Here is a 13,477-nt window from a genome sequence, read left to right as displayed (position 1 = left end):
TGCTGCCCTGAGTAAAACCAGACTTCTTGATGAGGGGTCTCTAACAGAGGAGGGCATGGGCTACACCTTCTACTGGAAAGGCTATCCCCCAGGTGGACAACATCTGCATGGTGTGGGACTAGCTATTAGAACACACGATTATCAAGACTCACTGAAACACCTGTCGGCATCAGTGAAAGACTGATGGCCCTCCGTATCCCCCTGGTGAAGAATCGCTATGCCACACTGCTAAGTGTGTATGCTCCAACTCTACCATCTTACAGTGAGTCTAAAGACTCTTTCTATCAGACACTGGATGAGGTTCTCCACCTGATCCCCAAAAACGATAAGATTCTTTTGCTTGGGGACTTCAATGCCCGCGTTGGAAAAAATAGTGAAATATGGAAAGGAGTAGTTGGTCAGTTTGCTGGACAGATCACCGCATGATCATGACCAAGGTCCAAATGAATGTGCGACCCCCCATGCGAAAACGGGGACCCAGTAGGAGGCGTTTAGACTGTGTCCACCTGGAAGACACTACTACAAGGAATGAGTTCCGTCAATCCCTGGCTGAGAAACTAGGAGAGCTAGAACTCCCCCTGAGGGGTGGAACTACCACAGAACAGCAGTGGACCTCTATCACTGTAGCCCTTCATGAAGCAGCAGCCCAGACAATCGGCTATAAGAGCAGGAACCATCAAGATTGGTTTGATAACAACTCAGAGTTCATCCATAACTTGTTAAGCAACATGCACAAAGCACATCAGGAAACCTTAAAAAACCCTTTATCCAGCACTGTCAGACAGCAATGACAAAAAGCTTGTCAAGAAGTGCAGAGAACTCTGAGGACCTTACAGAACAAATGGTTGCTGGAGAAGGTTCATGAAATTCAGACATTTGCTGACAGAAATGACATGCACAACTTTTACAATGCAGTCAAATCCATCTACGGCCCAAAAAAGTCACTGTATCACTCCCCTGAGAACAGCAGATGAGTCCAAAATCTTGAAAGACCAGAATAGCATCCTAGAGAGGTGGGCTGAACATTTCAATACCTTACTAAATCAGGACTCTGATGTAGATTATACCATCCTGGATGAACTGCCTGAATTTCCCCTTATTGACAACCTTAGCCAATCTCCAACCTTTCTGGAGGTTCTGTCAGCTATCCGCTCCCTGAAGCACAACAAGACTCCTGGCGCTGATAATATTCCTGCAGAACTGCTTAAACAGGGAGGGTATCTCTGTACAAGAGCATTACACCATTACATCACCCAGGTTTGGGATAATGAAAACATCCCACAGCAATGGAGAAATGCCAGTACTGTTACCATCTAAAAAAGTAAAGGGGATAGGGCCATCTGTGGAAACCATAGGGGCATATCACTTCTTGCTGTGGCAGGCAAGGTCCTGGCCAAGGTGATGCTACAGAGACTGATCAATGACATTACGGAGTCCATGCTACCGGAGTCACAGTACGGGTTTAGAAAGAACAGGAGCACAGTCGACATGGTCTTTGCAACCCGGCAACTTCAGGAAAAGTGCAGGGAGCAACATAAAGACCTGTTTATGGCGTTTGTGGACCTTTCCAAAGCCTTCGACACTGTGCAGAGAGATCTCTTGTGGGAAGTCCTCCACCGGTTTGGATGCCCCACTAAGTTTGTCAACATCCTTCATCAGTTTCATGATGGAATGACTGCTAGGGTGACAATTGGAGGGCAACAGTCAAGTCCTTTTCCTGTGCGCACAGGGGTAAGGCAGGGATGCGTATTGGCTCCAGTGCTTTTTAATATCTTCCTCATATGCGTCACCAAGCTTCTCCACAAGGATATTGAAGAAAATAGTGGGGTGACAGTAGTGTACAGACTGGATGGTAACCTCTTTAATATCAGGAGGCTGCAGGCAACCACGAAACTTAACAGAATGAGGATACTTGAGCTGCAGTATGCAGATGATTGCGCTCTCATATCTCACTCTCCGCAAGACCTTCAGTCTGTCCTAGAGGCAGCAGTGAGGGCATACAGCAGGATGGGGTTGACCATCAACACCGCCAAAACAGTGGTACTCTGCCAATGGAGTACCAACATCCCATCTGTGCCACCCATCTTCACTATTGCAGATGAAAAACTGTCAGTTGTCCCATCATTTAAATACCTGGGGAGCATTGTCTCTGAAGACAATAGCATTGACAATGAGGTCCAAAACAGAATCAAGCAAGCATCAGCTGCCTTTGGGAGACTCCGGCGGCGGGTTTTTCAGAACAAGAACCTTCATCTCAACACAAAAATCTGCATTTACCAAGCGGTCTGTATCACCACCCTCCTCTACAGCTGTGAATCGTGGGTTACTTACAGCCGCCACATCAAGTCCCTGGAACACTTCCATATCTGCTGTCTCCAGCGCATTCTGGGAATTACTTGGCGGGGAAATATGCCTCATACTGAGATCCTCAGGAGAACAGGCTGCAAAAGTATTGAGGCCACTGTCACCCAGCACCAACTGCGTTGGTTGGGGCCAGAGGTGGGTAGTAACGAATTACATTTACTTCGTTACATGTACTTGAGTAAAATTTTTGGGTAACTAGTACTTTTAGAGTAAATTTAATGATGGGTACTTTTTACTCTTACTCAAGTACATTTCTAGTGAAAAAACTGTACTTTTACTTCGCTACATTCGGCGGCGTTACTGCGCTACTTTCAAATGGTAATAATTAATGAATATATATTTTTTAAAAAGTTTATAGGGCGTGTTCGAAAGTTTCGCGAGACAGGCTGCGTCACCCTGTAGCGCGCGCGACCGCGCGGCCACCCTTTAGCGCGCGTGACCGCGTGTAGATGACAGGAGAAGCAGATGAGGGCGCTTGTGTGTATTGTTGTGCGAGATATCGGAGGCAGATCATGCATGGCGGCTTCAAGTTCGGTCTATGTTTTCACTCCAAGAGGTCAAAAAGAATAGTTTCATGATGCAATGCATGCTTTGTTCAATGAACGAGCTGACATCTCAGCTTACAGGAATTCAAGATCCAACCTGAAGTAAGTGTCACAGTATTGTCTATTTGAACACTATTAATGGTCATTTAACACACTGTCCGAGTTTTTTTGCCATATGCACTCTTGTGCAAGCGATGACAAAACCTAGTGTAAGTTAAACCATACAAACAGCACGTTCATCTGCACATTTCCGTGTAATTTCCCCACTGAACACCAAAATGTAAGGACGTCTTGCATTTGTACACAAATCCTGACACCTAACTAATGTGCAGAAAATACATTCAAATAAACGGGATTGTATTTTATTTAAATCCTTCTAAAAGCATGAATAATAAAAATAAAATAATAGTTTGATTTTAAAGAAATATTATTTTAATATATATATAATATATATTATATATTATAATAAATGTAGAGTTGATTTGCTCGTGTTTATGTTCAGTAATTGCACTTTAATGGCAATGAAAATAACCTATTCATATAAAAACATGATAACAAACAGACACACATGTCCTTTTTTGTTTACTGTTTGCATGTTTAAAGGCAGATGCTGACAAGTTTTTGTTGTGAACATGAAAATAAATGCAGAGTTAACCGTCAGAAAACATCTGTGTGTGTTTGAGATTTTTTCTCAAATGACACGTTATGTGATGTTAATGTCCCATTGCAGGACTGAGATAGGCTGCTTTACTTGTATATAAGCAGAACAATGAGACTTTTAAGGAGAGGTTTGTGAAAACCCTCCAAGTAGTCTGAAATTCAGTGCTTTTGCGCTACTTCTTTATCAGATCGGAAGTAACGAGTAACTAACTACTTGAGTAGTTTTTTCATCTAATACTTTTTTACTCTTACTCAAGTAAATAATTAGATTGATACTTTTACTTTTACTTGAGTACATTTTTGTATAAGTACTTGTACTTTTACTTGAGTACAGATTTTGGGTACTCTACCCACCTCTGGTTGGGGCATGTGATAAGGATGCCCTACAATCGTTTGCCCCGCAGAGTGCTATATGGCCAGTTACAACAAGGCCAGCGCTCTGCTGGAGGCCAGAAGAAACGCTGGAAAGATCAACTAAAGACAGCGCTTAAGAGGTGCAAAATCAAACCAGGGGACTTGGAGAGCATGGCTGCTGACCGCAACATCTGGCGGCAGTTATGTCTAGATGGAACCCAAGCACTGGAGGAGGAAAGAACAGTCAGGAGACAACAAAGGAGGCTCAGGAGGAACACACCCATGACTTCCAGTAGCACCAATACCATGTTTACATGCCCCACCTGCAATAGAACTTGTGGATCCAAGATAGGACTATTTAGTCATCAGAGAACTCACCGTTAACAGACAGAAGTGGACGTCATCATCGGATTCGATGGACAACCACAAGCAAGCAAGTGAGTATTTTACATCTTTGTTTTGGCATCTGTGGCTGTTTTTTTTGCCAAATTCTAGGTAGTCATACCTTTGTGTGTTTGTGTGTGTGTGTCTGTTTGTGTGTGTGTGTGTGATTGAGCATGTCTTTTCTGTTTAACAGTGCTCTTGTACCAGGCCTACCTTTCTGTGTTGAAATTTTCAGATTTATTCTGGATGCATTGATTTTTTTGACAAATAAAAAGATAAGTGATTTTTTGCATTTCCCATTCATTTCAATTGGGGTCATTTTTACCCCAAAAGGGAGTAATTAAGTGATGTTTTACGCCTCTTTAGAACGACCGAATCAAGCCCAGTTTTTTTTTATATGAATCTTGACAGATAATCTGGAAAAGTCACAAAATCTTATTCCACTGAGATAAAGGGAACCATGTTTTTAAACTAAAGAAAAGTGGCTTGGGGGTAGAATTGATCCCAAGGGTCTTATTAGGGTTCATATATATATTTTTTATCTTTTTTTTATTCGCAGCCAATGCTGCAAGCCGGAGATCCGGCACGGTGCCGGAAAACTTTAAGCCCTGCATGTCACATGGCAAGTGCAAGTCAATTTGCATTTAAATTGCATTGAAACTGTCAACTATTGGAGTCCAATAAAGTCTATTAAATTGAGAAAAATCCTGGAACATTTCCTCAAAAAACGTATGTTTTTCATTGTTCAGTCAAGAAAAAATTAAACAGCTTGAATGACATGGGCTAAGAAAATTATCTGGATTTTTCTATGAAAGTGGAGAATTCCAGTAGCCTGGCTCCGCCCTCCTACGTGCTTCCACTTAATTTTCATTTCGCTTCAGCAGTACGTCTGGGACTGCTCTGTAGAGTTTCGTTTTCTCCTGCAAAAATCTGCAGGACCAATCAGCGAACAGATGGGGGTGGCTAAGAACGATGACGTTGAGGTTGTGCATCAGTTTGAGTTGTAGTTCAGTAATAGCAGCAGAGAAAGACGTGAGAAAAGCTATTCGGTCCGTTGTTGCAAAACTGACGAATATACAGAAGTTAAAGCCGGAGCAAGAACCAGGTTTGCTAAGTTTTGTTTGTCTGATTATTCTGACTTGTTGTTTCCGGCCGGTTTCGGTGCATGATATACGTCACGACCACATGTTAGCGATTGGCTTTGGCAGATCCTGAGTGACTCTGGGCAGATCCAATAGTTTTAAACTTCAACAATGGACCCTCCTTAACGGAAGTAACGCTTTGCAATGGAGCGTGGCCAGACTCTCTGTACAAATGAAATGAATGTACGAGAGTCTGGTTGGACCAGTCTAGAATTCCAGTGTGTTTAATTTAAACTGACGTAGATGTTAATAGTCATAGAAAGTTTCTTGTTTTTTCATCATTATCAGATCTGCAGTATAATCTTATTGAGGATCAGATCATGTAAAGATCAATCACCACAATTCACAACAGTAGACAATAAACACTTAAATAGATTTAATTACATTATATCATCACATAACATCAGATTATCTTACTTCAGTGTCTCCAGTTTACAGTCAGGATTCTTCAGTACATCAGAGATCAGCTTCACTCCTGAATCTCCAAAATGATTATGAGACAGATCCAAATATTTTATGTGTGATGGGTTTGATTTCAGAGCTGAAGTCAGAGCATCACAACCTTCAGCTGTGATATTACAATTCCACAAGCTGTAGAAAACAGAGACACACACTTCATATCAGATCACAACACACACATCACATCAACATAGTTTTTTTGTTGTTATTTTTTTCATTATTTATTGTTTTTCAGTTTATTATAAATCATAAGATATCAATAGTAATTGTGCAGCAGTAAAGCTGATTCTGAGTGAAATAATAAATCACATTATAAACTCTAACACTCAGATCTCTTTTACTGTCTGTCTGTGAGCTTCTCTATTGATTTGAAGATAATCATGTATTAGTTTTAAATGTCTTCACGGTTCAGACTCTACATACCTAATATTAATAATAATAATTCATTACATTTATATAGCGCTTTTCTGCAGCACTCAAAGCGCTTTACATATGAAAGGGGTATTCTCCTCAACCACCACCAATGTGCAGCATCCACCTGGATGATGCGACGGCAGCCATATTGCGCCAGAACGCCCACCACACACCAGCTTATTAGTGAAGAGGAGACAGAGTGATATAGCTAATTAGTATGAGGGGATGATTAGTAGGCCAACAGGTAAATTTGGCCAAAATGCCTGGGCACACCCCTACTCTTTTTCGAAGGACATCCTGTGAAAAATACTGTAGTTACTAAATAGGGTAAATGAAGATCCTAACCAGTCCCCCCACTTTTGAACCCCCCCCCAAAAAAAATATCACGCCCAAACTAAAATTTGGTAGAGTTCATAAAGCCTTTGCACTAAAAGCATAAGTTTAGTTTCATTTGAAAGCAGACACTTGGAAGTTTATTTTAAAGAATTATATTTGTAATAATAAAAAATAACTAGTTATGAAAGGCTAAAAATAAATGTCTAATAAAATACATTCCTTATCTTTATGAAAAACAAATTGCAGCATTAATGCACAGGTCTGACCGTGTTTCTGTTTCAAATCTGAAGATGATACCTTTAAAGCAATTTTTTTCAGAAATGCTAACATTTGTTTACTCACATCATCTAAGCATTCTTAAGTTTATTGTTTCTATTATGTTATGTGTGTCATACTGCCCCATTTGTAAGAATTTTCAGAACACTTAACACCTCTTCAGCCTGGTTATGGCCATCTATATCATTATTTTGTAATTATTATAATTACTGACAATGATCTTTTCACAGTGTTTTGTAAGCACAAAATTATTTTTCCCTTATAAAACTATAATAGACAATGAAAAAATTGGTACATTTTTAATTGTTTTGTTGGATTTAGTGCATTTAAGATTTGACTGTTATGATTACATAATTTTTACACGATTTGTGTTTTTTGTATGTAAAAGTAGATCATGTTTGGGGGGTGGCAATAGGGATTTCGCCTCGAGTGTCAAAATGGCTAGAAATGGCAAAGAGGGAAAGCTCTCATTTGTCATCTACAGAAATGGGAAATAACAAAAAAAAAATACTTTGTTACTGTACTTAGGTTCTAACTTTTTCTCCTTACTTTTTTACAAAAATATGTGTACATTTTCACTTCTTACATTTTCAAATCAGACCTGTTACTTTAGTATAAATCTGTATTTAAAAAAAAATATAAAACAGAAAAATATCAGGTCCAGAGATTTGTCGAGTTCAAATTCAATTTCTCTCTCTTTCTGCTCTCTGCGTGTGTCCATGCTGCAGACATTAGTCCCTTTCACACATACAGTATTTACTGGTAATTTACTGGTAAATTGCAGTTAACAGGTCATGTGTGAACACAACCTTTCTGGTAAATCAGTACTCCCAATTTACCAGTAAGCTAAGATCACCAGACATACCCATTTTTCGGGGACAGTCCCATTTTTTGGTGTTCTGTCCTCGACTGGAGCTGTCCCCAGAAATGTCTCAGTTTTACAGTAGGTCCAAAACAACTGGCAAATACACTGAAAAAGATTGATCAACATTTACCAGACCCAGCAATCATGTAATGATTATTTTCACCAGCAGAGGGAGCTGCGAGATACACTTGGTTGGGTGCCACTGCTTTAGCGATGAAGAGCGAAGCATGAGAAAGCATCAAGTTATCATAAGATATGAAAACTACTCATGTTACATTAAAGTAATAAAATAATTAGGTGTACTGATCACAGCATTGTACTGAGCATTTTTTTACTATTCATTCTGTTCTTCATGTTTACAAAGCTATGAAATCACCTGAAGTAGTACTTTTGAAGTAAATTTATGAGGTGTGTCATATCTGTGCATTGTATAGAAAAAAATGATTTACAGAAATTGCTAAATATGGGCGGTGAATTTGTCCATTTTATTGTTTTATACTGTTGTCTGGTGTCTGCTTGTGATGTTCGCGTGGTTTTTACATTCAAAAACATCAAAAGCAATAAGTAATAGGCTATTTTGTAACATGGATTATTGGCTCTCTGGAGAAAAGCTTCATTTGAAGGGGCGGGCCGCATTGAAGACCAGGACGTAAACACGCAATGCTATGATTGGACAGCTTAATTCCCTGTCATTACATGTGGGGAAATGTTTTAAAAACATTAATGTGTGAAATTAGCAGCCGAACACATATATGTTTGAGCCACAAAAGATTCTGGGTGCTAAAGATGATACACATAAATGACAATACGTATAGTAAAGTAGAAACAAAACTTTAAACTCGACGTGACTAAATTACCGTAAACAACACAGTAAACGTGCATCAGAATCTAAACCGCAGCTGATGAATCCTTATCAATAACTTTGTATATTTCTATTGTGCTTGTGAGGTTGCTTTGACATACACGTAACGTTACATACCACAGTTATATGATAAAAAAAGCTTCGTTTAATGTTGGACCTTTCAAACGAAGTATTTTTTCTTTTGTTTTCAGTACAATTATCAAAAAATATTAACCCTTGGGGTCCAAAAACGGTCTTTTAAATGTGTGCTGTAATATGATTCCATATACTGTTTAAATGCAACGCAATTCCAAACAATGTGCTTTACACGCGATTTTTTTATGAGTTGTTTACGCAGAGACGCGAGCTCGCACACATGGACGCCATAGAGACAGAGCGCCGATATGTAAATTTGAAAACCACGCCCACCGGGGGGGGAAACAATCCAACCGTCTCCATTGACTTTGTATTGCGAGAGGCTGCCTCCTTGTCATTTCTGGCTTATAACAAAAAACAGAATAATGCCTAAAAGCTGCTGTGTGACAATATGTACAGCTAACAAGCCAAAGAACCCAGAAATAAGTTTTTATAAGCTGTCGAGCCGTAAAACCCAGCTTTTAAGGAGAATAAAGTCCCCCTAGTGGACGCAGTTCTACTAATAGAAGTACTATGAAAAGTTGCCTGTTTCCACTTTTGTTTCTTTAAACGCTCGTTTTATGAGGTCGACAGCTTAAAAAAAACTTATTTCTGGGTTTTTTGGCTTTTTAGCTGTACACCTTGTCACACAGCAGCTTTTATGTATTATTCTGTTTTTAATTTTAATCTGTAAATAAGTTTTTATAAGCTGTCGACCCCAAAAACGAGTGTTTAAAGACACAAAAATGGAAACAGGCAACTTTTCATAGTACTCATATTAGTAGAACTGTGTCCACTAGGGGCTTTTTCTCCTTAAAAGCTGGGTTTTACGGCTCGATAGCTTATAAAAACTTATTTCTGGGATCTTTGGCTTGTTAGCTGTACAAACTGTCACACAGCAGTTTTTAGGCATTATTCTGTTTTTTGTTATAAGCCAGAAATGACAAGGAGGCAGCCTCTCGCAATACAAAGTCAATGGAGACGGTTGGATTGTTTTCCCCCCCGGTGGGCGTGGTTTTCAGGTTATGGCGCTCTGTCTCTATATGAGATGTGTTTTTAAAGTTCATACGTGCTTACAGAAACGCATTAAAACAACAGAAGTTAGACGATCAGGCGATGGGCATCTGAAAACAGCTTTTTATAAAACTAATCACTGCAGATGTTTATCTGAGATGTTCTGAATTTAGTTTATGTAAATGACAGTTTATCTGAATGTAGTGCTATCAGTGATATTTACCCATCAGTTATGTATGTAACTAGCTTATGTGGTATTTCTGTGGACAATTTATGCTAACAGCTGTTTAAAACTCTCTTACAGGTCTGCATCCCTCTCATCAGTACAAAACTATGAAGTGGAAAAACATATTCACACTTTTTGGACATAAAGTTATATGGTAACATGAGCCACAAAGTTTACAGCTCTGTTGTGTATCAGTTTCTTAGTTTATATTAAAACTGCAAGCAGTGATGGAAGGGCCCTCGCACACATGACACCACCACGCTGTAGCATAAGAATTAAAGGGAACAGTAGTAAATAGGCATTTAAGCATGTAAACATAGGTGAACCATTTAAAAGTGTACACTCTAAAAATGGCTGGGTTAATTTTCAACCCAAAATGCTGGGTTGAGTCTGTTGGGTTGTTTTGCTGGGTTATTTTTTTACATTTTAAACACTTTTTGGGTAGTTTCAGTTTTCTAGGTGTTGGGTTAAAACTGCTGGGTTATTATGTTGGGTTTTTTGAAGAGGCTCGTGTGCTCCGCGCCCTTGATGTTTGAATGTGCTTGGCTCAGCAACGGTCGTCGTGAAAGGACAGAGTCACTGGAAGCAGTTGTTTCAAGGTAAGTTTATATGCTTTTGTGAACATTTCATTCATATAAACAAGATTATAACATTTTGCGAGACAGCAACGTGTTAATTTATACAGACTAAGACGACGGGTGTAATTTGGTGGAATGACGACTGTTACTTCAGATCGCCATTTACACAAATTGACTCGAATAATCGTTCTAAGATGTTTGATATGGCATATTAATAAAATTAATAAAATCGATGTTACAAAATCCCAATCAAACGGTTGATTACGTTAACTCATGACAATTTCTGTAAGCCTTTAACAAAGCGAGTCAAAACCGGTACCGAGTCGACCTCCGCAACCCCACTTCGGCTTTTTGTGTCACACACGCGCATAGTTTTCCATTTCCCAGCTTAACAAGCGATAGCGACGCTGTTAAATTAAATTTAACGACAAACGAGTTGCTTTCTTGTCATTCGATATGTAAAGACAGACCGCGAGGCGCGAGCACATGTTGACTTTACCGGCGGCGGAGGATCACGGAGCCGGCGTCTACTCTGTCACTGAGAGGCAGGGACAAGCAGCACATTCACTTCACAGTCGGTACGGCGGGTAACGCGTCGATAAATGAAAACAAAACAGCGTTTCCAAGAACCGGTGTCTTATATGTATATTGCTTGGTCCTCTCTTTTAAAATGAAACAATAATTTAAGTGTTTGGACATGAACTTGAAAATATAAACGTATTTGTCACCAAGACGGAGGCTGCGTGGAAGTGACTATCGGTTAAAACTTCTTAACACGCACCGGCCCGGCGGCGGTCCCTAGGGGGCGTTTTACGTGTTTTTGTACTTTATTTAACATCAAATATTCGATCAACAATCATAAACTTTGCATTATTTGAAAGTTTAAACACTCAAAATTCATGTTCTGAGCTTATTTTTGCAATCAATACACTGGTGTGGAAAGGGTTACATGAAATGCAGACGGAATGCATATAAAAATGGGTGTGGGTACTCACATGTCTTGCCATATGGTTCTGATCATCTCTGACAATTCCCAAAAACTTCAACGTACATTGCAACGTAAGGGTCCACTCTTCAAAAAGCATCCCACGTTTTAATCCAAAACAACGAAAAATAGTGATAAATCCAGCAATACCCTCCTTTATTTACATCCGCGCGTCCGCTAAGTATGATCGATCATGTTTATTTTCTATAAAATATCGAGTTTTATCAGTGAAAATCCATCTCTTCCTGCTTCGTTAGACTCTTCCGATAAATATCCCGCCCTATTTTTCTGTTTTGTTCAATCAGATAAGGTTTGACAACTCAAAATGAATCGGGAACACCGATTTGCCCAGACAGATGTCCTTCAGCTAACCATAGGCTTTTGACTGGATTACGCCAAAACAAAGCCAGCCAATGCTTAGCCAGCAAAGTTTTGATGGGCAGGGGTAGTAACCAATCATGAAACGATTACAAGGATTCAACTTACGTCAGTAAAGTGTACTTCTGCGCAAATCTACAGAAGCGCATGGAGAGGAATGCCCACGCCCCCTCCCTGCGCGTTTGTTTGTTTGGGTAGCATAGCAGCCGGCTAGGCTCTCCGGAGCCGCTGAGAAACCTCTCAAAGGTTAGATATAACATCTCCATTGTGGATTGTCGACTGCAGAGGACTTGTTTGTGTTGAGAGTGTTTTGGAGAAGTTGATAAAGAGCATGATCGCGGAGCAAAGATACAAGACTGGATATAAACGAAACCGCGTCGTCGACGAGAGATGGACCGGACTATGAGCTCAGCTGCGCTCGCTTGGATAAAGTAAGTGGATTCTTTTGTTCATTAGTTGTTTTACGTTACATTTCTAGTTTCTTTTTAGCTGTTTTGATTATAAAGTAACAGTGGAGATGACTAAAATACGAGTTTTACATGGTTTCATTTTCTATGACATGTTATATAAATGAATCATTTTTATAGCTATATGAATCAAATGCACAGAATATACAAACTAAAAACAAGATATGTGGTGGAAAATATGAGTATTACCAGCTGAGAAATATAGGTTATTTGGCAAACATAAGACATTTGTAATTATAAATATATTCATGTAATGTGTGTATGTGTGTATGTATTATGTTCATGTATATTACATCATAGTTTCTCATACAAATAGTTGTATGTCTCTAACTTTTGACTCAAACTAAAATCCTCTCTTGCTTTGTGTGTGTCTGTGTTGTGTTGTGTTGTGATTGATGTAACAGGTCTTCAGCTGACATCCAGAGGAGGACTGGAATCTGGAGTGCATTCATGAGCGACCACATTCAAAATAGCAAGTATTTTGTTATAATGTGCAAATGTTTTTTTCTGAAATAGTTTTTTCTATGTGCTTTGGTGGGCAGAGAAGTTCTGAATTGATATACATCATGTAATATGTAGTCCTGACTCATTTTCTTTTGATAATCATGTCATTTTGTTATCATGTGTATATTTGGAGTTTCCAAGTGCACTTTTTCTGAAAGGACGCCTGGACTTTTTTGAAATAAAAGCTCACAGAAACAACATTTTTTGGAGTATCATTCTCAAATTTGAATCACAGCATGGTCAGACATTCAGTTTACCTATATGGTGTCCCCAGGTGTCTCAGATGACCATTTCATACCTTTTTTGCTAAGTGAATGTTATTTAAAGAAAAACGGAAGTCATTTAATGTATATTTTACCTTGTTTTACTCTGTTTCTTTACTACTCTGAGTTGTTATGACTATTAGGCAACAATATGTCAAGTGTCTAGTTTCAAACAAGACCAGAATTATAAATGTAGACCATAGGGTTTAAGAGCTGCAGACGTTTTAGTTTGGAGTTGTCGTTTTTCAGAAAATGCTCAAAAATAGAAGTGCTGGCTAACAGGTTAA

The 13,477-nt window shown here is 39.2% G+C and overlaps 1 protein-coding gene and 1 long non-coding RNA gene across 4 annotated transcripts in view; one reads left to right on the top strand and one right to left on the bottom strand.

Moving 5' to 3' along the window:
* Positions 1–13,477, bottom strand: part of LOC135771790 (uncharacterized) — a 407,895-nt gene that overhangs the window by 36,666 nt on the left and 357,752 nt on the right. For all 3 annotated transcript variants that reach the window (XM_065282140.1, XM_065282141.1, XM_065282142.1), the window contains one exon: positions 5,867–6,040. In XM_065282140.1, coding sequence (XP_065138212.1) covers positions 5,867–6,040 — 174 coding nt within the window. The remainder of the gene's footprint in view (positions 1–5,866; positions 6,041–13,477) is intronic.
* Positions 10,931–13,127, top strand: LOC141282493 (uncharacterized). Its single transcript, XR_012337186.1, has 2 exons — positions 10,931–12,387; positions 12,828–13,127. It is a non-coding gene; the product is annotated as an uncharacterized lncRNA (long non-coding RNA).

This window comes from Paramisgurnus dabryanus, chromosome 8 (genome assembly GCF_030506205.2).
Source record: "Paramisgurnus dabryanus chromosome 8, PD_genome_1.1, whole genome shotgun sequence".
NCBI lineage: Eukaryota > Metazoa > Chordata > Actinopteri > Cypriniformes > Cobitidae > Paramisgurnus > Paramisgurnus dabryanus.
The sequence above is the reverse complement of the archived record's forward strand: the minus strand, read 5'-3'. Positions and strand labels throughout refer to the sequence as shown.